Here is a 24676-nt window from a genome sequence, read left to right as displayed (position 1 = left end):
TGATCAGTCATTCTGAATGTTAGCAATTATTCTACATGTAGCTCTAATTCTATATGTGTCCTAGGGAAAGGGAGAAAGTTCCCTATATCAGGCAGTCTGTAATCTGATTAGTATTCCATAGACTGTTTATCTTCCTTATCGTTCGTCTGTTTGTGCACCTGTCAGATCTCCACCTTCATCTATTATAGATAGGATTAAATCCTTTAAAATAAAGTCTCCCATATAATTAAAGTAAGTATTCCCTTTCATCTTTCAGACTGTGTCCCCTAACTATTGAGAGACTACTGTAATGACTTCCCTAATGTGCCCTGTGTGCCTATGAGTTGAAGGATGCCATGAATGTCTCACCAGTGCCTGGCATTGAATTTCCCTGCCTCTGCTTTCATTACATCTGCAGCACTCAGGCTGCATGGGTAGTGAACTTTCTCCTGATTAAGTGCCTTGATAGCTGATGGTTTCTTAATTGATTCTCTTGTTGATAACAAGATTGAAAAGGCTTTTTCATTTGTGTGTCAGCAGCCAAAGAGGGAGCAGGTGCTGTGGATGAAGAAGACTTCATTAAGGCATTTGAAGATGTCCCAACAGTCCAGGTAAGTAGAGTTATCTGTTAGACCACACTGTACTAAAAAGCAGAAGGTGGATATAGGATCTCATGCTAATCACTGGCAAATTGTGCTTCATTGTGATGTTGGCAAATCTTCAAGGGGGAAGCAGGTTGGAAGTTGAAGGGAGGCAAGTTCTAAATGGTGGTGGAGTGTGCTAGTAGTTTATGTGAAACCCTGTGGAAACTGAAAGCAGTAAAGGTGACTTGTGTCTCAGGGATTGCTGCTGTTGTGTCTGTGACCACTGGACCATGCATGTTTTCTGATTTAACTGGATAGCTGAGATGCATCATGTATTCCCCCCTCTCCTTCACTGGAACTTCATATTTGGGACAGCTGAACAGCACATGTGTCCACTCATTATCTTCTGTAGGTTTTGACTAATATAGCCACTAGTAGCTGCAGGAATGCTGCTTAAAATTGTGACACTATAGTAAAATAATGCAATATGATCCTTTAATCATCTTGTGATAGTTTCTAAATTTTTGGTTGCAGGCAATGGGTGTAAATTCTGTGCATTGTGCAAAGCCAGTTGTGTCCAAGGCTAGCACATGATCTTTAAGCATTGAGGTGCAAAGGACATAAGAATGTAGTTGGGAAAAGCATTGAGGTGCAAAGGACATAAGAATGTAGTTGGGAAGGGATCTGATTTTATGGAGTAAATCCTGCATTACAGTGCTGCTCTGTATTTCAATTTGTAGATTTATTCCAGCCGGGATCTTGAGGAATCCATAAACAAGATCAGAGAGATACTATCAGATGATAAACATGACTGGGAACAGAGAGTTTCTGCGGTAAGTAGTGAATTTAGATAGGATCTCTATTAATATAAGCTTTTTGTACACTGAGCTTAATCCCACTGAGGGTACTGAGAAAACATCAGACTAAGGCTGGAATGTAGTTTCAGTGGTGAGCACTTGTTATGTTCCCCCAAACTTGAGGAAAACGTTTCCTTGTGAGACTGAATTTAAGCCACATTTGTGAGAGAAATTTCTATTTGGTATACAAAAGTCTGTTGAGACAGCATCAGGTTGAACTGGAAGTTGTGCAGTAAATCCAGGTTCAAAGCTAGAAATTTGCTAGCAGGTGCTAAAATCAAAATGTCAAGTCTTACTCAGAATATCTTAAAACCTACCTGATAAGGGAGAAAATTACTTTGCTTACAGAGAACTTATTTATACTTCTGCAAAAGGGAGGTGTAAAATAATTTAGCAAGAATCTACACACTTAAGTTTTGAATAAATAAATATGTCTGTGGGAAGTGTGGAAGTGGAAAATTGGATGTTATATGCATGTCAAGACCAAATACTGTTTACGGAGGTGAGCTGTGTTTTCATGATACAAATAGATGCACAGTCTTGTCTACACAGCAGACTTTCATCACTGGTGTAGCAGCTTTGCCATGTCTGTCAAACCCTGTGTTACAGATCTGAGTGGCAGACTGGGCTGATTCAGCTTACTTCTGTTTAATTTTATTTCTGTACTGAGTAACAGGGAGACGAAATCAAGCCCATGTGCAGATGCAGTGGTGCATGGGAGGGCCTGTGAAGCTGTCAGAGGATTGTCTGCAGGATGGGATGGTGGTCCCTGTAATATTAATAGGAAATTTCCCATTTTGATGGGGTCAAGGTTCCACTTCTGCTAGAGCCAGATAACTGTTTTAATGAAGTAAATGGACACATTCTGGATACAAGTCATTATTACCCAGCCTGAATGTGAACCATGCCCTTTAAGTCTAGATATCTTTTTAACATGAGAGTCAGCTGTGAGATTACCTAAATGTTAGAAGCTGTTGTAAATAGGGGAACAAAGGAGAATGTTTAAGATACCTTTTGATTTAAAAAAAATATTGTTTGGGTTATTAATTATACAATTTGAGTAGCTGTATGCAACACTTCTGGATTTCTGTAAGTTAGAAAGGATGTTTAGCTTATTGTACCTAGTATGTTTACTAACCATGGGTTTAATATAAGATAGGAAATAATAAAATTACTTGGACATCAAGAATTAACTTCCTCAATACATGTAGATGAATAATTGTGCAAGAAACCTGGAACCAGGTATTGGTCTTGAGTTGTCCTTATATTTGCTGCTCATTAACAGTCACTGATTTCTTTTATACTCCTAACAGTTGAAAAAGATCCGCTCCTTACTTTTGGCTGGAGCTGCAGAATATGATAACTTCTTCCAACACTTAAGACTTTTGGATGGAGCTTTTAAATTATCTGCTAAAGACCTGCGGTCTCAAGTTGTACGAGAGGCTTGTATCACCTTGGGGTGAGTTTATTTTCTATGTGTGTTTGAAATGTGATGTAAAAGAAAAGGAACAGGCATTGGTTAAAACACAGTCAGGATGCAGCTTGTGCTGCTCGTGCTACAGAGTTAAAGCTAGAACATGATTTTTCTGCATCTGTTTCAAACTCCATCATGTAGGCCACTAATTGTAATTCTGCTAAGCCGTGTTCCTGAGCACTAAACTTTGCTGATGTGGGCTGCACAGAATGAATGAGCAAGCCATGCCTTCGTGCACAAGTAGGGAAGCATTGAACACTAAAGATGGAAATGTTTATGTTTTGTTCTGGTTTGGATTGAGCTAGTTTTTATTTCTGATGGTCTACTTTTTTTTTTCAAGAAAAAGTGTGCTGCAGTGTTTCTGACATTTTTTTTTAATAAGGAGCTTCAGAGAAGTTGTAATATAAACTAACATGAAATATTCTATCACCTTGATCCCATTTGTTTGATAATAAAATTTTTAGCTGTGCTTGTTACTTTTTTTTTATGCTGACCTTACTGTTTCTCAGATGAATACAGGACACAAGTTGGAAATGAAAGGAAAGGAACTGTTTTTTGAAACATGGTGTTATCTGTCCTTTGGAGTTGGAGAGGAGGTGACAGTTGCAAAGATTGAGATGTCAGATGTGCTTATGTCACATGTTCTGTACAAGTCTGACTTGCTTTATCTTCAGCTCACTTACCAGCATGACTTCATTCTGTTTTTCAGACATTTGTCATCAGTTCTGGGAAACAAGTTTGACCATGGGGCAGAAGCCATCATGCCAACAATTTTTAATCTAATTCCAAATAGTGCCAAAGTCATGGCCACTTCTGGTGTTGTAGCAGTTAGATTAATCATTCGAGTAAGTATACATCAAGAGAGAACACTGTTATAATTTCTGAACACTGCAGTGTTTCTGATGAAATATGAATGCTGCTGCAATAAAAATAAGATTAATGCCTAATCTACTTTTCTGATAGTGCTGGGCTTGGCTGTCTCAGATGTTCTGCAGCCTTGTGCAGATGATGCTTTTTAAGCTCTGCCAAAATAGTAGGGGAAATGTTTCTTTTTGCAGGGCAAGATATTTCCATCTCTCTAAGAGCTGAGCAAACATTGTTCTTTGAAACTATTTTAGACCAGCCTTGCAGCACAGGCTCATCCTCTTAATTGTGCTCTAAAATACCCCACAGACAGTCCGTGTTTCTCAAAAGTATTAGTTCACAGTGGTGACTTCTGCTTAGTGATTCATTGGGTAAGCTGTAGATAGCCTAATGTCTCTAAAATTGTGACCATTGGCAGTTTAGATCCTCCTGCAGTGACTTCAGCTACTTGACTCACTAGAGAGTGTCATTATAGAAGAAAATCAAGTATTTGTTAAAGGTATTTTAGCTGATAAATTGTAAAATATTTTTGATATTAAAAATTCGCCTATATCTGTTAGTGTGCAGTTCTGTTTTTAAGTATTGAGCAGCAATAAGGATCTGAGTACTGAGCTCAGGTGGCTGAAGATGGTCTTTCATTCTGTGGAATTGTTGTGTAAAGATTTCTTCCTGTTCTTGTTTGTTTGCTTCCAGCACACGCACATCCCTCGGTTAATACCCATCATAACCAGTAATTGTACCTCCAAGTCTGTTGCAGTTAGAAGGTGAGAATTTAGTAGGCATTTACTGTTTTTTCCTAGTAAATAGATGCTTTCTGAAAATGTGAATGTATTTGTTGTTATTTGTGAAAAGGGTTGAAAACACACTTTTTTTAACATGAATCTTTCTTCTCTATGATTTGACTTCAAATTCAAATCAGCTATCTTTCATAAACTGCATCACTGCAGAGAGCAAAATGCATTTTTCCACAAGGAGAAATGGTTTTTAAACTAATTGTCTTTACATGTTGTTGTAACAACTTATTATTTTGGCATTTTTACAGACACGTTCCTATTCCCCACTGCTGGTTGTTACAGTGACTTGTTTTCTTTGAGCCAGTAAATCAAATTTACATGAAAGCATCATCTGGAAGGGAAGTTGGACTGAATGGTCTAATGGTCCTTTCTGCAACTATAATCTGAGTGCTTCAGTCCACTACCTCACTTGGGGACTCTTGCCTCCTCCGCATACTTTAACTGGCTCTCTTTGAGTTAGACAAAAGGAAGGGCTTTGTCGTAGCTGTATTTGGTGACAAACATTGAAAACATTTCAGCACATTTGTGCCTTAAGGTTCTTGAAGTGAGAAAGGGAGATTAAAGTTGGAAGGTCTGTCCCCACATGAGGCTAACTGTGAAGTTTCTGTGTGAAGCCTGGACTAACAGGTACAGAGTATCAGTATCGATCTTCTGGGCCTGTATCTTGTTTAATGAAAAAGGAAGCTTCCAAGATTGTTTTATGGCAATCCCTCTCTTCAGGCTTCTCTATAGCAAGCTGCCTCCAATTAATACTTCTGACTGTTTATTAATGGTTTTTTTGAGCTGTTGATATTTTTGTTGAGGTCAGCACTGAATTTTGATGTCCCAAAATGCTTCCTAAGCAAAGATGGTTGTTGTTCAGAGTCAGGTATGGCAAAGCCAATGTGCCCCAATTAACTTGAACTCAACATTTCTTCTCCTCTCTCCTCTCAGGCGCTGCTTTGAATTTTTAGACTTGCTGTTGCAGGAGTGGCAAACACACTCCTTAGAAAGGTAAGCTCTGAGTACAACTGGGTGTGTTCTCTCTTACTTATTTGGGGAGATTTTACAGAGAAGGAGGTAATTTCCTGGATCATTCTGGAGAAAGGATCATTTAGGAGAGAAGATTATATTGGGTAGCTGTAGTAGAGATGTTTTGCCACCCCAAAGAAGCATGTATGCACACACACTGTTTGTTCTGTAGTTCTGTCAGAGTTTGGTGAGTATGTCTCCTATGCCAGCCTTGGAAAACCTGGCTGAGCAAATCTCTGAACTCATAACTTTCATTTGAGAATTTTTTTTGTAAAAAAGGTCTGCTGCATGTCTTATCAGGAGCTTCTGAGACTTCTACATTGCTTCAGACTAGTGACCAGTTGAAGTAATTGTGCAAGGAGAGACTGGGACACAATTCTTTAGCCCTAGACTGCACAAGACTATTTAGGGCTTGGGAGACTGTTCTTGAATCCAGGCTGTTTGCTAAGTAAAGTAAATAGCTAAGTAAAGGTCTGTGAAGGATGCTGCTTGCTGTTTCCTAGACAGCAGTGTGGATGAAATAAAACTGACTTGTAAGAATAAATAAATAAAGAGCACAAAAGCTCCTTGATGGAAATTAAAGGATGTGGTGAACTGTTCTCAGAAACCAAGGCAAAATCAAATTAGCCATTTGTTTATAACTGTGGCACATCTGTCTAAACTGCTGGATAATATTTTCTTTCATATTTCAGACACATATCAGTGTTGGCTGAAACAATAAAGAAGGGAATTCATGATGCAGACTCTGAAGCCAGGATAGAGGCAAGAAAGTAAGTGAAGCTGTTGTTGGTGTCTCTTCTTCCTACTCTTCTTTGCCCCTGTGTTGTAAGTCAGTGATGTTGCATGGTTGAGACAAAAATCCAGTCAAGATACATTCTCCTGACTTCCCAGTTGGTGGAAAAAAGAGAGGCTGAGGGGTGACCATTCTGTACAGTTCCCTGAGGAGGGGAAACAGTGAGTGCTGATCCTTTCTTCCTGCAATCTGGTGATAGACAGGTGGGAATACTTTAAAGCTCTGACAGGGGAAGTTCTGGCTGGACATCAGGAAGCATTTCTCTACCAAGAGAGGGGTCAAACACTGCAACAGGGTTCCTAGAGAGGTGGTCAATGCCCCAAACCTGTTTCAGGGCACTTGGACAATGTCCTTAAGAACAGACTTCAACTTTTGGTCAGCTCTGAAATGGTCAGGCAGCTGGACCAGATGTCCCTTATAGGTCCCATCCCACTGAAGTAGCCTATTCTATTGTTGTTTGCTACTCTTGAAATAAAAGTCCTTGTGCTAGTACACTGCTAAATGATATTCTAAATTAAGGTAGTATTTTATGACATTGAAAAAAAATTGTGTCTATAGGAAGTTTTAATATTTGCAATTAATTTTATTCTTTTGAAGATCTTAGGCATTTCCATTAATATGATCATACTTAGGGTAGTATGCTGTGTACCAGGATGATGCTTTTCTGAACAGAACACTACAGGAACATTTTTCTGCAGAAAGAGGATAGTGTAAAACATGAAAACAAATGAATCATAAATTTTATTAATCTGAATGCTGTGTTTTAAGTAGTGGTATTTCGCAGTAGGATGCTTAAATCCTTTTGAAAGGCAGCATGTCCATCACTGAAAATTGCAGTAGTCACTGAGACCTCACAGCAGGTGACTAGTTAAGCTGAATAGACAGCAAGGAGAATGGCATGGGACTTCAGAGAGCATGCTTAATTCTCTCTTCCCATGTTTATTAAATAGTAGTGTGGCTGATTGTGAGAAAGAAATTTGTTTTCTTCTTGTGATGTGAGACTGCATGTGGCTTCTCTGAGGACTGGCTGTCACACACAAACAATTCTTGATTCATTCGAGCTAATGATCTTACTTCTGAACTGCCCATTAGATGCCCCTTGAAAAGTACTAAGAGTCTTCATCTCCTTTGTGCCTCAAGAGTGAATGGTGTTTAGCCATCAGCCAGGAGTTTTGGACCATTGAGGAATTCTTCCCTCATCTGAAAATGCTCTTTTGTTTTCATCATGGCACTGATTTGAAGTGCACGTGAGCATCTCTTTTGGTTTGGTTCCTTTTTTTTTTTTTTTCCCCCAAACAGACAGGCAGCAGCCTCAGCTCAGTACAGAGATGTTTCTTTGCAGCATTCTTGTAGACCTGTTGGTTAAAGTTCAGGAAGAAAACAGCAGCTGGTGCTTTCCTGAATCAGGCCCATTTATGTGTGTTCTGCCTTTGGCAGGTTTTTGAAGTAGCTACTGCACACCCAGTCCCAAACCAGTGTCAGTCAGGTGGGCCTGCAGTCTCCCATGGGCAATAGACAGCTGGAGGGATGAGGGCTTCTTCCCTAATGCAGCTTTGTTGGCTACTCCTGTTTTTACAACCAATGAACCAAATGGTTCTTTTATTTGGTTTGTCTTTGGTGCAGCTGTTTGAGCAATACAATGGTTGGAAAGCTGTTTGTCTTAAACATGTCAGGCCAGCAGGTGCTTGGAAATGCCTGGACATTAGCCCCACTGAGGGGTGTAGTGAGAAGGGCTCTGGCTGTGCCTTTGTGCCACAGCCCCCTAAAGCTGCCAAGGGTGTGTTCACAGTGCTGTGCTTCATTTCCAGGTGCTACTGGGGTTTCCACAGTCACTTCAGCCGAGAGGCAGAGCATTTGTACCATACCTTGGAGTCTTCCTACCAGAAGGCCCTGCAGTCCCACTTGAAGAACTCTGACAGCATCGTGTCCCTGCCACAGTCGGATCGCTCCTCCTCCAGCTCCCAGGAGAGTCTCAAGTAAGGCTTTCTGTGCCACTACCTCTCCATTTAAGCAACTGCTGACAGACAGCTCCATTAAACTGAAGAGAGCCATCACATTGCTTTGTCTCATATGGTCGTTGTTTGGACTGTACATTTGGTTACTCCAAAATATATCTGTTTATTTATTTATTTAATTGTTTGGGGTTTTTTACCTAACACTGTATGAACAACAAAACCCTATACTGGCTTTAAAATATAATCATCATCTTGACTCCATAAATAATTCTCTAGGAAACTATTTGTGCTCAGCAGATACTGTTAGTTATTCCTTTCAGATGCTTAAAACAGTGCTTAGATTGAAGTTCTGCCTTTAGCATTAGTCCAAGAGGTGTAAGTCTGTCTCTTTCCAAATAAAAGAAAAGACACTACAAACTTGAGTTGTAACTGCAGAGTCCATATGTAACTGTTATGTTGAATATATGTATTTTATCTACTCTCAGATAGAGTCAATTTAGACTCCAAATGTGTGTGATTTAAGTGTAAGACATATGTGAAAAATATCCATAACTTACTGGTGTAACTTTTTAAATGTACAAAAAGTGTTCTTAAAAATCTCTTTTTGCACAAATAATGTGAATAGTAATTTATTTCTTAATGCTTTTATAATTTCATGGTGGTGCTGTATTCTTTAACAACAAGCTTTGTTAGTTTATTCCTGCATATAAATAATTTCCTATTAACTTAATTGTGTACTGAGGGAACAGAATTGTACTGCTCTTGATGACTGAAATCAGTTGTGTTTTAATAAGTTTTGTATTAACTTCCAGCCGTCCACTGTCTGCCAAAAGAAGTCCTACTGGAAGTACAACATCCAGAGGTGAGAACAGGAGCTGGAAAATGTGCTCAGGTGTTGCTGAGGAAGTGTGACTTTGTGATACACAAAAAACAACTTTGATCACTGTTTACTGCTCTCTAAAATGGCAGCTCAGGATATAGAAATTTTAATTACTTTTGGATTTTACACCATATATACTGTGCATCAGCTACTGATAAAATAATGCTTTTAAAAGAAGTTAGTAAATCAGTAATTTCTTACACCTGAAGGGAAGCCTAAAAAGCCTTTGAAATTGTAGTCAAGGTATGCTTTGTAATAGCTTGAATAAACTGCTGCTGATGCTAAGACAAGCAGCTACACAGTCTAATGGCACCTTCAGTTTTACAGTTTTTGTTATTTATTCTCTGTGGTGTCAGCACTTACTGGAGGTGTCTGCACACAAGTCGTACAGTGTTAAATTCCATCTCATTGCTAATCTGTTTCTCTTGTCAGATGGAACACTTGGGTACAGCTTTTCTGTCCTAAGTAAATGCATACAATAATCTAAATAATATATTTTAATATAGAATATAATAGACAAAACTTTGTTGGTAAAAGATAAGCTGCCTTTTACACCTGACCAAAGTTGGGTTCTGGCTGGTTTGTCTGTAACTATTGAGACTACTGAGACCTTTGATTCGAGGAGATGTTGTTGTGTAACCTACTTGTCTGTGCACACAAATGCATGTTTGCTTGCAGCTGAGTAGTCAAGCTTCATGCTTAAGAGGGTGAGCATCCACAAGTGATGGGAACAACGATCCTCATGAGAAGATGAGGTGTTGGGAAGGAAGTTATTAGAACCTGGACTGAAGGACCTGCAGGTCTGTTTTGGCCAGCAACTCTCACGTGCCAGTGATGGGTACTGTGGTTGAACTTTCCCATCTAGACTCTGTTAAAAATTTCTTTTTACTGGCCTGACAGTCTTTTTGATCTTATCATTTAAGCTTTTAGAATTTTACCAAGTTCTTAGAGGTGGTATCAGAGCAGCATTGATGAAATATCTTTGCAGGCAGTGTGGGGAAGCCCACATTGCCCTGATAAAGCATTCTTAGTTGAGATATTTCAGTGCCAGCAGGGACTGTTAAAAATAGTACTTTAAACTGCTTGTCAGGCTCTTTGAAGCACACAGCTCAAAAAATTAATCTTCTTTATTCTGGATCTCCCACTCCCATCTGCAGCATCTACAGTAAGTACAAAATCTGTGTCAACACCAGGATCTCTGCAGCGATCCCGCAGTGACGTCGATGTGAATGCAGCAGCTAGTGCCAAGTCAAAAGTGACGTCTTCTGGAGCATCCACCCCCTTCAGTTCTGCTGCAGCCTTGCCCCCAGGGTCATACGCATCACTAGGTAAATCTGCGCCTTCTACTCCTGCAGTTAGCGTCCTTTGGTAGCAGAAAGTGCCTCGCAGTTTTATTGGAATAATAAAAGAAACCTACCTCTGAGATAGTTACCAGCTCTCCAGGATCAGTGTGTGATCTCTTGCCCTTTGGGATTAAGGAAAAAAATATACAACTGAACTGACTTGAAGCAACAGTTTTGAATTGTGTAATAATCTACATCTCACAGATTGAGGACAGTGCTACTCAATTCCTTTTGACATGTTCCCCTGTCTCTTTTCCTTCTTTTCCTTCTTTTCCTTCTTTTCCTTCTTTTCCTTCCCTCCTTTCCTGAAACTGCTTTTCCATTGTTTTATGCTTTGAATAGTACATCTTAGTTGAGTTTGCTCCCTTTCTGTTTCACGAAGGAGAAAGATGGAGAACCAAAGAGGAGGTCGGCCTAGCCGTGTCATCAGACAGGATATAAGTATCTGTTCCCTTGTGCTGACTCTTTGGATTATAGCCACAGGTCACATTATTCCCTCAGAGCATTGTGTATCGCCTTCAGGTGTCTCAGGGTTTCTTAAAACAAACTTTGCATTGGATCTTCCTCTCCTGGAGTTGCCATTGAAGGAGTCATGGAGGAGGAAATGCAAGGCAGTGATTAACACCGTATTTGCTGAGCTTCATCTCGGCTGTGAGCAGAGCTGATCATCTGAGCTCGTTTCTCATTCTGCTGGTTTCACACTAATCTAATCCCAGACTTGTCATCAATCTACCTTTACAACAGGGAAGAAACTCAGGGGTCTGTGCTCTTGATTTAAGCTGTGTACATTGTCTTCACTGAGAAGGGTTGAGGAGTTTCTTCTTTTAATGTAGGGCATTTGCTCTTTAACTTGTTGAAAAGTAAGTGGTGAATTATGTAGGGATGATTTTTATGGATTCAATTCTCAGACAGGTTTCTTTCATATCTGAAATGTTTTACCTTGGCTTAGATGCGTTGGTTGTATTCAGTTCAGAAGTTGAATTCTTATTTTGATTTAAATTGCTCTTCCTTGGTTCAAGATGCAGGTACATTGCAGTGGAAGTGTAATTACAGGATGTGAAGTTGATCACACGGTGGTGGGCTTACAGATGCAGCCACTTTTGAGTTGTGCTGCATTCTGGCTTCAGTGACTAAACTGGCTTCAAACTGTCTTATGTCATGAGGAAGAATGAAGAGGGAAGAAGTATTAAAGCTGACTTGGTCCTTGAAGCTTAGAGACTGAATCCAGTGTCACTCTTGTTCTTTAAGCAGGCTCTAGAAGAAGAGTAGCAAATTCACTCTTAAGTGATGCAAACATGGCTGCTCCTGAAGGATCCTGCTTCCTTTTTACCTAGTAGGGACATTTATCACCTGCACATTCCCATGAGAGAAATGGTGAGGCAAACAATGAAAATGGAGTTGGGCAAAAGTTGGTTGTTGCAGGAGGGAAAACCTGCAAGTGTTTTCTTCCGATACATCAAGGTTTGATTTGCTGCTTGGTCCAACTTTTTTCATTTCTTTAATTGTATTTTTTTTTTTTTGCATATTTATTTAGCTAATATATAGTGCCCACTTCTGTTGATGTTACTGATTTTTCCCTATTAACCCTGTCCTTACTTTTCTTTAATTTGCCTAAAGATGGTACTACCAGTAAAACCGAGGGTAAGCAGTCTCTGTGTAACTGAGGTGTGTCCACAGTCGTACTACCCTACCTGGTCTCTGTTCTCAAAGTGTTACTTGGTTCTCATCCATGTTCACTGGTGACCTGCATGAAGTGTTGCATGGTTGTCCTGCTCATTTTGATGCCATGGGGTATTCTTCACTTTCTCTTTGAGCTCCTCCCTGCTAAAAACCATTAGTCTGCTTTTTTGGCTCTGGTCACTAAGTTGTTATGTGGGTTTCTCTATTTAAAGCACTGCTTTTGGTTGAAGGTGACCTCTGTATAGACTAAAAAAAAAACAAACCACAACAAAACCCAAAAAACTCCCAAACAACACAAGGCTTGTGGTTTCTTTTCTTCTTGATGTGTAAAGGTTTGCTGTGTTTTTCCATCCAAAGCTCAGGTCACAACTGCCAAATGCTTTTGGGAAGAGACTGGGCAGTGAGAGAATTGAATGAGATGATCACATGGCAGAAAAATGAGGACAGTAAACAATGATCTCTAGGGAAGGAATATTTAGTCAACCTCTTTAAACCTGACCTCTCTCTTTTTGTTGTTAACTGTCTGAGTGAGATGGCTTACACCAAAGACAGTTGGAGGAAAGGCTTTTTATACTAGAACATTGAGCCTGCTAGTTTGGGAAGGATCCCAGTCTGTTTTTCTGGCTCATTGTCAAAACTTGTTCTTTATTTCTTATTTCTTCAGCAAAAAAAGATCACTGGGAAATCACTTTCTCTGAGGTAGACAGGAGCTGGAAACAAAAATGTTTTCTACACAGAATGGAGATACCACATTCTCCAGCAAAGCCTTTTTTTTTTCCCAGTGCAAGTCTCTTTTCAAGGGATCTGTTACTGTCTTGTGGGACTGTGCTCATATCTTTGATGGCTGCTTGTATTTGGATGTGGTGGTCTGAGAAGTGCCACTGTGCTGTTGTGACATCTGTGTTGTTTTCCTTACTATTAGTGACACATTGATTTATTATTTGGAAGAAAAGGTCTGTACCATTTTTGGAAATGGTACTTAGTGTTGAGAGAGGAGCTTACCTCTGCATTTTGAGCTGGAAGTATTTGTGCTTTGTGATCTGTCAGTGATAAGGAATATGAAGTTGGCCCGAGACCTGTGTTTCTAAATCAATCATGAGTTAGATGAAAATTCCAAGTAGTGGTAATTACTGATCTTATTTCTTCTTTTTTTTAAATTTTTGACACTTTTCTTTCTTTTGTCTTAGTTCTCAAACCTATCTATTTTTGGCCTACATTTGAAATGTTAAGGGTTTAATGTTTTATGTGAAATACCAGCTTTCAATCCTCTCCTTGGCTGTAATAATGTTTGCAGAGGCCTGTTACAACAGCTGTCCTGTGCAATACCTCTATTTTTAGTTTATTAAATACTTTATTGTCATGATGAAAAAGGGTGGGGGTTTTATTTGTTACTGTTTTCAATTCAGTTACATTAGGAGCAGATTGGATTTGGTAAAAATCTGTAATAGAAACCAGCAAGTTGCTTGGGGCAGGGAAGATTGAGATGGAGTTTCAGAAACTGAGTTTGCTATCCCCTCAGTTTTAAATACCAAGCCTTATACCTTCTTTTTGCTGTAGGATTCTCTCTTTTTTGATGAGGAAGATCAGGGAGAATTAAAACTCAGTACACAGTAGCCAGAGTACTTCAAGAATGAGTTTAATCACTATTTGAAACTCTTCATCTTTTTCCTTTGAGGTACGTGAGGCAAAAAAAACCCTTTATTCAGGATTGAGTGTGTCCTTCAGTGAATAATGAAACTGAGTAAGGTCTTCTGCCAACTCTGTGATCTTGCAGATTGAGTCAGAAACTGCAGGGAAGATGAAACTTTGCATTCTTGACATAAATGTAAAAATTAAGAGGGTGGGGTTAGAGAACAACATCTTTTTGCTCTGGAAACAGAAGGAAACAGAACTTAAAGCAGAAATGTCATCTACAGTTGTGCTCCTGTGGTTTGTTTTGGGTTTTTTGCAGGTCACCAGTAAGTAATTTAAGAGAAAATTCCTGTGTTATTTTCTGTGGTTCAGCTTGACATTAAATCTGCAGTCTGGTTCCCATCATGGCTTTCTGTAGCTACATTGTAAAATTCTGCTCATTCCCCTCAGCTGGGAGCCAGCATTGTGTGGACTTGGCAGGTCCCTTCTGCTTTGCCCTTGGTTCTCCTCATGGTTTGGTTTGGAGTCAGGCAGCTCAAACAAAGGAGCAAGATAGAGTAGGTGATGCCAGTGCAAGAATTCCAGCTAGGAGCTGAGTATCAGTCCTTTGATTTTAAGTTGTGACATCCCAACAACTGGCAAATGCTAGAAATGCACTTCCTTATGGAAAGGTGGGGGAGTCTGTATACCAGTGAGGTTTGTGCAGGTCTTCATGCAGTGCACAGATGTGCTCGATTGCCCTCATGTATGGGGATCTTTTGAACTGCATTAAGGGTTTTACACACAGAAAGCTCAAAAGAGATAAATTACAGTCTTGATCTTCACAGCTGGTGCTAGGGAGGTGGCCCTGATGCCATGTTTGTTATACCTGATTAAAAGGAAACCTTAGAAAAGTTTCTTCTTATTTCATAATGAAACATCTCTTCAAGTAATATTTTAAAAGGCTGCTTGATGCTTTCATGAATTAGAATGGTTCAGAGCACTTGTGTTGCCTTTTTTTCAAAGGAAGCATGAAGTCAAGCCCTTTGTCAAAGCCTTTCTCCAAAAGGGAAAGCATAAATGCTGGTTTGGCCTGTGACTGGCAAGCTCAAAACAAAATCAGCAGTTTGCAGTCAGTGGCACAATATTTAATACTTTTAGTATTCACCAGAAAGGCAGTAAAATGGGGCTTGTTACAGTTTTCAGATAACTTAGACACCTTGAGTGCATTACCAAAGCCTTTAGGAGTAACACAGGTTTAAAGAAATCGCCATTCCTGTTTTCTTCTCTGCCCTAAAGCTCTCCCTTGTCCTTAAGAGTGAGGCTTGATTCAAAGTCCTGACTGACAGTGATACCTTACACGGAATTGCTCAGGTAGTGGGTTTTTTGCTTTTCTTGCTCCATCCCTTTGCAACTGCTGAGTTGATTTGGCTTTGTTTGTTTGTGCAGGGTAAAGTGGAGTGTTCACTGAGCCCTCTGCTTTGGAGGGAGATCTCGCTAAAACCCTGAGGCAGCAAAGCCTGATGGTTTCCAATAAGAAATGCCTCTCAAGGGGAAAGCATTGTGCAGAGTCGGGTCTTTCTGACATTGGAGAAGTGCTAAATATGCATGGAAACTTTTCTGATGGGGGTTGTAAAAAGTTCTTTAAATGTCATCTGTGTTTTTAATTGATCTCTGTGTGTCTCCCATGTCCGTGTGTTATTTAGCAGTGATACGTCTAAGGCTAGAGGCTCTTTCAGGAATCTTCTCAAAGTGGGGCAAAAACCCCAGTGCTGGGTAAATTAAATGCATTAACATGATCCCTGGAGAGACCATCATTGCCCCAGTGCATCCATGTGTAACTTGTGTGGTTGTAGGTGTCCCTCTTCACAGCGTGGAATTGATTAAAGTGGGTTGTGAAGCTGTTGCATACCATTTCTAGACTATATTAAACCATTTTCTTCAGTGTGATAGGCCTATGGCTGTTCTGTGCACTGGCGGTGGGGGTGCTGCAGTATCCACCCAGAGGACTCAACCTGCCAGGTGAAGCCTCTTGTAAAGCACAGATGTTATCAGAGAATCTTCCTTAATTTGTTCCTTTTCTGAAAAAAAAAACCAAAACAAAACAACCTTTCTAGGTTTAGGCATTTGCTAGACATTTCAGGGTTGATTCTGAACCATTGTTGTAAAAATGATAATAACTTGAAAAAATAAAAACCAAAACCTCCTAAAAATCCAGAAATGGTTTCTTAACACATTTATATGGAGTCTTTCAAAATCTTTTCTGTACCAACAGCAGTGTGTCACATGTGGAATTTAGATCAAGGTCTTTTTTATGGAAATACTTTAATGGTTTTTGGAAACCATGTTGGGGCAGGCTTTATCTGTTCCTTTGCTGTGCTGTTGTTGTTAGGATGCAGAAATACTTTTAGAAGCAGCAGCAGAATAAATGGTTTTGAAATATGTATTGCTACATCTGTAGTTTGAACTAGATATGGAGACAAACCCACTTGAAAGCAAAGAAGCTTTGGGAGGGGAGGTGTTTGCTTGAATTTAAGAACAAGAAAAAGTCTAAATAGCTTGCTTGATATTATATTTCCAGTCCTGCTTGAAATGAGTTTTTCTGTCTGGGTTAGAATGATAAAGCCACACACATAGTCCTATGTGCAAATAACTCTTGGATGTGAGTGCAGATTCTTGTTTGCAAATGAAATTCCTGGGGGAATGTAGAAGCCACATTTATGTTGTATGGATTAACTACTATATATGCATGTTGTACTTGGTATAATATATATTAAAATCCATTTGCACAATGCAAGTCCAATGCAGTGTTAGTTCAAATGCTTGTCACTAATTTTTTAAGGATTGGACAATCTGTATCAGTGTTTGGACTCTGTTCTTACTGTGGAAGAGCAGCTTCTCCTCTCACACTGTTCTCTCTGACACCCAGCAGGCCTAAATCAGTGTGCAAATGTACCAGTCCAAAAGGAAGCAGAATTTTGTTCCTGGGTATTTGTTCATTCATTCAGAAACTGCTAAAATTGGTAGGAATCTGTCCACCAGCCCTCGGGGGTTTCAAATAGGGCTGAGTTTTTTTCTTCCAGTCCTGTTGATAAATCACATGTTAATTAAGTTTGTGTTAGTTCTGTTTAATTTTTTAAGCCTCTAGAAATTATTTCAGAAGCTAACCTCAGTTTCACTTTATATATTACTTTAGACTTTTTATTTCTTAAGTTGGAAAAGTCACACATCTTATCCCAGTTTTCCTCTTCTTAGTCACCTACTGATGAAGGTACAAGAAAAAAAAATCAAAACTTTTGTAGATGCAGAAAAATCCAGAAAAATTTGAGGGTCTTAAGTGGCCTTTGTGTAAGAGCAGGAGGCATCAGTCCCTTCTCACCCATTCTTGGCCATGCACATCACTAAATGTGTCTTCCAGTACTGCCTGTTACTGTGTGTAGTGTTGAATTTCAGCTTGATTTCCCCCTAGGACTTCTGCAATGTCAAGGCCTCCCACTGGCCTTCTGGAAGGATGTAAATGAGTTCCATTACTGGTTCCTAAGGTGGTCGGGTTTAAATTCTTGTCCTACTGTGATGCCTTCCTGATAGAAGTGAAGGGAAGCCTTGAGGCTTCTGAGAGGAGCACGATGTCTGCCTGCCTCCTTCCCCGTGCCTGCCTGCCTTGGAGCCTGTGTTGGGCTTTGGGTCCACCTCATTAACAAGTGACAGAGTGGCTCTGCTCACCTGTGTGGCATGGGCTGGGATCTGGCTGGCAGAGAGCTCTAGAGCTTGCCTCCAGTGGTACATCAGGCTGCCCCTTTGTAAGGGGCAAGAATGCCCTACAGCAAAGGAATCTGCAGCCTTGCTTGTGGTAAAGACATCAGCAGCCAGTTTTATGACTGTTGGACCCACATGGGTGTGCACAGAGCTTGTTCAGTTGAGACAGTGGTTAAAAAGTTTTGCTTGTGTTTTCCCAGTTTTCTGCTGATGATGCCTTCTGTGTCTCCTCTATAAACAATTGTTTGAATGCACTTCCCTGTACTTTGCCTACTGAGCTCTTTTAAAACTAAGTGCTGGTGGAGGGGTTTGGAGTAGAGCTGTCTTGTAGACTTCTTCCCTTGCAAACAAATTTGCCCTTTCTTCTCAAAGTTAGGCATCTCCTTGTCACTTTGGGTCTAGCAGAAAATTTCAGACCATGTTATGAATATTTTGAGAGCTCAGAGAAGGAACACGGCTCCCAATCTCTCTGTCTGGGCTGCTTGCCATTGTCTTGTCCTGCATGTATGCCTTATGTGAAGTGGGCTTTTTTGGGTGGGAAGTGTGTGTGTTTCCCTGTTCATATATCTCTGTATGCTTATGGTGGAGACAGAGGGCAGGAGATGAGTATCTATAACCAGTGGGTGCAGCTGTCTAGACTTCTCTTGCCTGCTCTGGGTTTTTTCCTTTCATTATTGTGCCTGAAACTGAAAGTCATCCTCTGAATGCAGGATAGCTCTGGCTTGAGTCCTGAGAAAAAAACTTCAGTCTTGGCTAAGAACTGAAGTGTTGAAAAGTATTGATAGAGGCTTTCTTTGTGTTACTCTTAATTATCATTTCTTTCCCATTAACTAGAGACAGATAATTGAAGCATAGCACTGGAAAGAGCATTCTGTAGGAAACAGCCCTACCCCAGCAAGGGGATGAACTGATGACCCCATAAGCTTTCCTAGCTCAAATTTCAGTGGCTTTTCCATGAGGAAAGGACAGAACAAGGACTGAGAACACTTTGGGACTTTATATCCATTCTCTGCTTAAATAAAGAGAAGGCACACAGAATCTGTTTTCCTCAACACTGATTATGTTAAATAGGGCTCTCCATTACAAGTAAAGTTGTACTGATCTCTGGATAAATACGAGGGACCTGTAAACAGCAGGGAAAATTCAATGAGCCTGGAATAAAAGTGTGGTCAGGCTGTATTGACAGACTGTCACGGGAGTGCATGCCAGCCTGTGCAGGAGGACATAAAGCACCAGACAGCTGCTTGGAAATCCCAGTGATGGAATTTGGGAGGGCATCTGTCACACCTGTCTCTGAAAGGGTGATCACCTTGTCAGAAAGTAATAATTTGATACAGGAAGCTGCATTTAGGAGGCTTGAAATTTTTTGTAATTGATCCTTTGTAAAGAAGCTACTCTAGGACAGGAGCAAAGGCTATAGAGAAATAATATTTTTTAATTAAACTGGCTGATAGCATTACAGAAAGCAAAGAAGGTTTTAGACTATGGGCTGTGGCTGTTTCCACTCCCTCTTCTGCATCTCAGCCAGCCTAATAAAAGGTGTTGCCTCTCCCAGTAAATTTCTTTTGTACCCTGGCTAATTGTGTGTACAGTGTGTTAGACGCTGCTGCTGCCTTTGTAAGAAACTCGCTAACAGTGTGATTGTGTTTGCATTCCTGCAGGCCGGATTCGCACCAGGAGGCAGAGCTCTGGCAGTGCCACCAGTGTCACCTCCACGCCTGCCGATACCCGAGGCCGCAGCCGGGCTAAAGTGGTTTCCCAGTCCCAACGTAAGAATTGCTTTATTCCTGGGGGAGCAGAACAAAGAGTTGTTAATGTGTTTCTCTTGAATTGCAGTAGCACCATCAGAGAATTGGGCTCACTTTGGACACGTAATAAAACGAATCCCCACCTAGCCAGTGTGTGCTCCTGCTGACAAGCAGGGCCCCAAATCCCAGTGCTTAGTTGTGGCCTTTTGTGCCAGTTGTGCAGCAGAATTTCGTGTCACTGTGATGTGTAGCTCTAAATAACTGGCACTGTGTCTTGCTGAGGCACCCCCTGTGCCTGTAGCTGACTGCTTGCCCTGCCAAGCCTCTCCTGCTTATGTGACTCGATTTCTGTATGTGTGAACACGTGAGCTGTCTAAAACTAATGGGGTTTGGCATCAGTTGAAAATAGGACATTATCTATTTTGTGTAGATATGGGAAAAAGGGTTCTGCTTTGATTCACATGACACATCTGCGCTCTCTGGCTTCCTGGCACGCATAGTATTCTCCTAGGAGCATGGTTTTCTCCTAGGAGCCACACATATGGTGCTGCTGCACATTTGTCATGTGTATCTGAGGAGAATTTTGTCACTCAGACTTTAAAAAGGAATTTGGAGGAGGGAGAAGCTCCCTATTATGAGGACCTTCAGCCAGAGATTGGGTTTGTGAAGGACCTGTCTGTTCCGAGGACTTGTCTTGCTTTGTACCCCTATTTGAAAGCCCTTCTCTGTTCATTCTTTCATTGCTTTGCTCTGTCATGCTGGAGGGTTGAAAAAGCAGTTTATAGCCTTGTGTTAGACTGGGAGATCTGCAGAAAGATATAGTGGATTGAGCATGGGGCCAAATGGAAATCTTTACATTGAGGTCATAAGGATATATTTGGGCTTTGGGATGCTAATGTAAATTGATGTCTTCAGTGGTGAAGCTAGAACTTATCCAAAGCCAGAAGTCATCTTTTTTCCCTAAACTTAGTTTGGTGAAAAATGGTCAGACCAGATGAGACAAGTCTCAGAAGTATTCAAATAATAGTTATTCTTTAAAGGTTTCAAAGATTATGGACATCATTTTTCTATAGAATGCCTTGTGAAGATTTTAGATGGTCATATCTTGACCTGCTGCCTTGGCCTAGTTTGCTGAGTTTCCAGCCTAGCCCAACCAGATGTGATCTTTATCCTTAAACCAAATGTTGCATGGAATAATTTACAAATTCAAATGTAGTGAGTTAGTCACAGGACCAGATTCTCTGTACCCACGCAGTGGATAACCATGTTGTAATTTCTCACACTGGAGCAGAACTTGGGTCTTGGTTGACATTTTTCTGAGAAGTTGGTCAACTTTGGGAAGTTTAGTTGCACCTGCACATTAACTCACTGCATTCTGCAGAGGCTTTAGGAGTGACATGTTTGTAAATAAATCTGTCTGTATTGTGTATAGCACAAACCGCATGCTGAACGCTGTATTGTCTTGCTGTCTTTTAATCCACTTTTTGCCTGTCCCTTGGTCTGCCCTCATAATCAAGGATCCAGATCAGCTAATCCTGCTGGTGGTAAGAAACATTTTCCCTTTCTTGCTTTTTCACGTTATTTCCTTCACATTTTTTAACTGCTAAGCTTTTAGCTTTCTTCACTCTCTCCTGACTGTAAGACTTAAAAAGCATTTTGTTGAAGTCATAAATCAAAATGTGTATGGCAGGGGACTTTGCTTTCTCCTACTAATCAAACATGGTAAGTGTCTGTTCTGATGTCAAAGCTGGCTCACTGCTGCAACTCAAGCTCCAGGGGCTGAATTCTTCTCTCAGTTACTTCAGTACATCCCTGCTGACACCAGTGAGATGACCCTTAGGTCATGGTGCTGTGTGGAAGACTGGCACCTGTCACTTTGGGGTGGGGAGGATGGAGCTGTCACCCTGTACAGTATTGGAGTATATTTGATTGGTTCAGAATGGCTTTGGCCAAGAAATTGGAGGCGGCAAGTAACTATACATGTGCTATGGTATTGTTCATGATGCTAATAGAGTTCCCTATCTTCTTACATTAAGTCAGAAGAACAGTCTTCAACTTTTGTTGTACTCTAATTGTAACAGTATTTGGAAATTAATTTTTTCTGAGATGTGAGATGCATTTCAGCAAGAAATCAGTGTGAATATTGGTTCAAAATGTGAGCTTGCCTGAGTATGCTCTTGCAACCCTTTCAAATATACTTTTCTGGGCTGTTTCAGCAAATAAATTTAATGTCAGAAATAGTAATGGCAACAGCAGATTTTCAGGGACTCACATACTCATTTCTTAGAAGAAATGTAAAATTGCCATGGACTGTTCAAAAGACAAGGAAAAATAAAACAGGCCAACTATTCAACTTGTTAAAAATTTTCATCATCTGAAAAATAAATAACTTAGGTTTAACCAGCCAGACCTAAGTAAGCCAGCATCTCTACAAGTGTGAGGTTCGTGGGATTTACCCATTATTGTGCTGATCTGTTCAGATGTGGTGGGTTTTTTATTTTCCTTCACTAAATTATTGAAGAAAAGCAGTGCCACCACTGCAGTGTAGTACGAAGCTGCCTGAGCTGCTTTGCAGCAAGTGACCTGTGCCAGAAGCCAGGGCACTGCAGCACAGCTCTGCACACAGCCTGGTTGGTGTTGCTTTATGAGGAGGTGAGGTACCTGGAAATCCCTTGCTGCTGTAGCAAGGCTGCCCCAGCTCCTCTACAAGCTCTCCTAAAGCCAACTAGGGTGTTCATACACTGCAGTGTCTGCTTTGGGCTTGGTCTTCATGGGCAGCAGAGGATTGCTGATGTCAGTGTTCACTGTCCACAGGCTTTCCTCAGTCTTCTTGAAAGCTTATAGGGAACACTCCCATTAGTTTTCTGAGGGATTTGGATTAGATTCTTACATACAACTGATTGTGTTCCAGTTTTGCTGCCAGTGTGTTTAAAATCTTGGAGTTTTAATTGTTCGTTCCTCATTTCTGGTTCTCTCCTAGCTGGCAGCCGGTCTAGTTCTCCGGGTAAGCTCTTAGGAAGCTCCTATGGTGGCCTGAGCAGCGGAACATCCAGAGTCCAGCCAGTGCCATCCTCCTCAGAGAAGCGCAGCAAGATTCCTCGGAGCCAGGGATGCAGTCGGGAGACGAGTCCCAACAGAATAGGCCTAGGTAAGAGCAGTCACTGCAGGGACGGGCTGGCCCGCGTGCCTGGAGGGGCTCTCCTCCTGCCTGGGGAACTGCTCATGGTGCTGTTGTTCTTCTGAGTTTTTCAGCTGACAAGTTAATGTGGTTGTGGTTTGTGGGAGAGTAATTTCAGTTTTACAGGTTGAGCTTTATGGTTTCAAAGTAAGCCTGAAGATGTCATGATGTGTTTTCTGTTTGAAATTCAACATGAGCAATATTATTAGAGGCGGTAGCAAGAACAATTGTGAATAACCATCAGAACAAAAAGACCTCATTTAAGCTTATTCCTAAAATGAGTTGAGCCATCTTTACAGTCACATGGAATCAAGAGCAGAAAGCACCTTCTTGGATTATTTAAGAAATTTTGCATTTTAAATGTCTTGCTTCTCTCATCCTTAATATCCTGGAGTGACATTCTTAGAACATGTTTTAGACTTATGCAGTAATTGTTCTGGTTTTGGTACTCTCGTCTCAGTGACTGTTATGTAAATATTCAGTAATAGTTTCTATTTTCAAATTTATCAGCGGACTTTTTTTTAAAATCAGGTGAGTAAATATCATATATATAAAACTTTGTGTATCTGAGTTGAAGTGAAAAGGTATTCAGTGTGCTGTCTGAACATTTTCATTTTTTAATATAAATTATTTTATAGTTTGAAGCTAATGTAGAAGAATATTTTAAATGATACCGATTCTAAATTATTTTTATCTCCAGAGACTTTACTAGTAGATTGAAATTGATTGAAATTGTAGCTTTACTGTTGGCAGTTAAATTTATAACTATTGCTTTAGCAATAGTTTTATGTTTTACATTTGAGCTGCATCTTTATTTAGAGGAGGTCGTTAATAAAGAACTATTTTATTCATTCTTTCCAGTATACTGAAATGAGTTTAAGGCACCTGAGTATATATGCCATTATGATTCATAAAAAATACTGCATATTCATTGTGACTGCTTTTCCAAATTCAGTGTTCTTCTGATGTCTGATCTATTTTATGGGCTCTGTATGAATACATTATGCTTTTCTGTTCATTGCTTTTAAAATGTAAAGTGCCTCCCAAATACTAGAGGTAATTGTTCTGCTGTCACTGTGTAGAAGAGCATTGTTTTTTAGGAGGAAGCAAAGAATGGTGGTTGGTACCATCACACATGCTTAAGCTGATCATCATACTGTGTGGTCTGATTTGAAACATTCTTGAGCACCTGAAAAATTGCCTTGTGTAGAATCCTCACTCTTGGGTTGCCTGCTTTCAGGTATATTACAGGAGCCTTGAATTCTTTTGAAAGAGTAGTTTGTATCATTTCTCTGATGTGCTCCCTGAGAACATAATCAGTGCTTGTTCTTTGAGAGTGGGAGAGAGATCTGACATGTAACAGATGTGTGGCTTTCACCTATTTCCCCCAGGTTGATGGACACAGCCTGGGTTGAGCTGTTATGGGAACAGGAGTGTCTGACACTTTTCTGTTCAGTTGCAGAAATTCTATTTATTGGATTTTGAAAGTTGTAATACTGACCCAGATGGAGATAGCTTTTGAGCTGTCAGCTATATACCATTATTCCACTGTACTTATTACTTTATGACATAGTAGCTAACAGTATTTTATGCTTTTTTTATTGTGTTGCTTCAGTCTCTATATTTCCTTGATATTTTATTTTGTTTGTTCATTTCATTAAATAAACTCCCACTCACCTTGATTCCAAATACAGAAACCATCCCCTGGAGTTTTTCAGGCTCTCCTGGGGCAGTAGCAAAAATGGAGCCCTCTGCATGTGGATGCCTGTTAGCATCAGTACTTTGCTGCTAGTTTTGATTTCCATGATGACTACAGGTATCCATGAAGTAGATTCCTTCTGTGTGCTGGGAAGCTTGAAGAAGATTTTGTTTCCCTAGAGGCAGCACAACAAGGCACATTCAGTGTTGTGAGGTCCTGTGTGGTCACCTATATGTCTCTGCTTGTGACACTTCATTTTTAAGCCTGCCTCTGCTGTCTGCTCAGTGAGTTTTACTAGTGCTGATATCCTCTTGAGGAAGGAGGAGTGCAGTCCATTTAATCTTGAGCATTTCTTTGGGCTCCTGGAAGGAGATCATGTGCTCAAGCAGGTGATGTCCATTTCCCATGGATTGAAAATTATCAGCCTGAAGTTAATTCTCTTGGATGCTTTGCAGATCGTGTGGCACAGC

At 40.4% G+C, this 24676-nt stretch overlaps 1 protein-coding gene across 1 annotated transcript in view; it reads left to right on the top strand.

Moving 5' to 3' along the window:
* Nucleotides 1-24676, top strand: part of CLASP1 (cytoplasmic linker associated protein 1) — a 168242-nt gene that overhangs the window by 79430 nt on the left and 64136 nt on the right. Inside the window, exons 10-22 of the mRNA XM_064434988.1 lie at nt 517-590; nt 1304-1396; nt 2734-2879; nt 3604-3739; nt 4452-4522; nt 5486-5545; nt 6256-6333; nt 8165-8332; nt 9124-9173; nt 10349-10519; nt 19243-19350; nt 20847-20873; nt 22310-22477. Coding sequence (XP_064291058.1) covers nt 517-590; nt 1304-1396; nt 2734-2879; nt 3604-3739; nt 4452-4522; nt 5486-5545; nt 6256-6333; nt 8165-8332; nt 9124-9173; nt 10349-10519; nt 19243-19350; nt 20847-20873; nt 22310-22477 — 1350 coding nt within the window. The remainder of the gene's footprint in view (nt 1-516; nt 591-1303; nt 1397-2733; nt 2880-3603; nt 3740-4451; nt 4523-5485; nt 5546-6255; nt 6334-8164; nt 8333-9123; nt 9174-10348; nt 10520-19242; nt 19351-20846; nt 20874-22309; nt 22478-24676) is intronic.

This window comes from Passer domesticus, chromosome 10, assembly GCF_036417665.1.
Source record: "Passer domesticus isolate bPasDom1 chromosome 10, bPasDom1.hap1, whole genome shotgun sequence".
In the NCBI taxonomy this organism is placed as follows: domain Eukaryota; kingdom Metazoa; phylum Chordata; class Aves; order Passeriformes; family Passeridae; genus Passer; species Passer domesticus.
The sequence above is the reverse complement of the archived record's forward strand: the minus strand, read 5'-3'. Positions and strand labels throughout refer to the sequence as shown.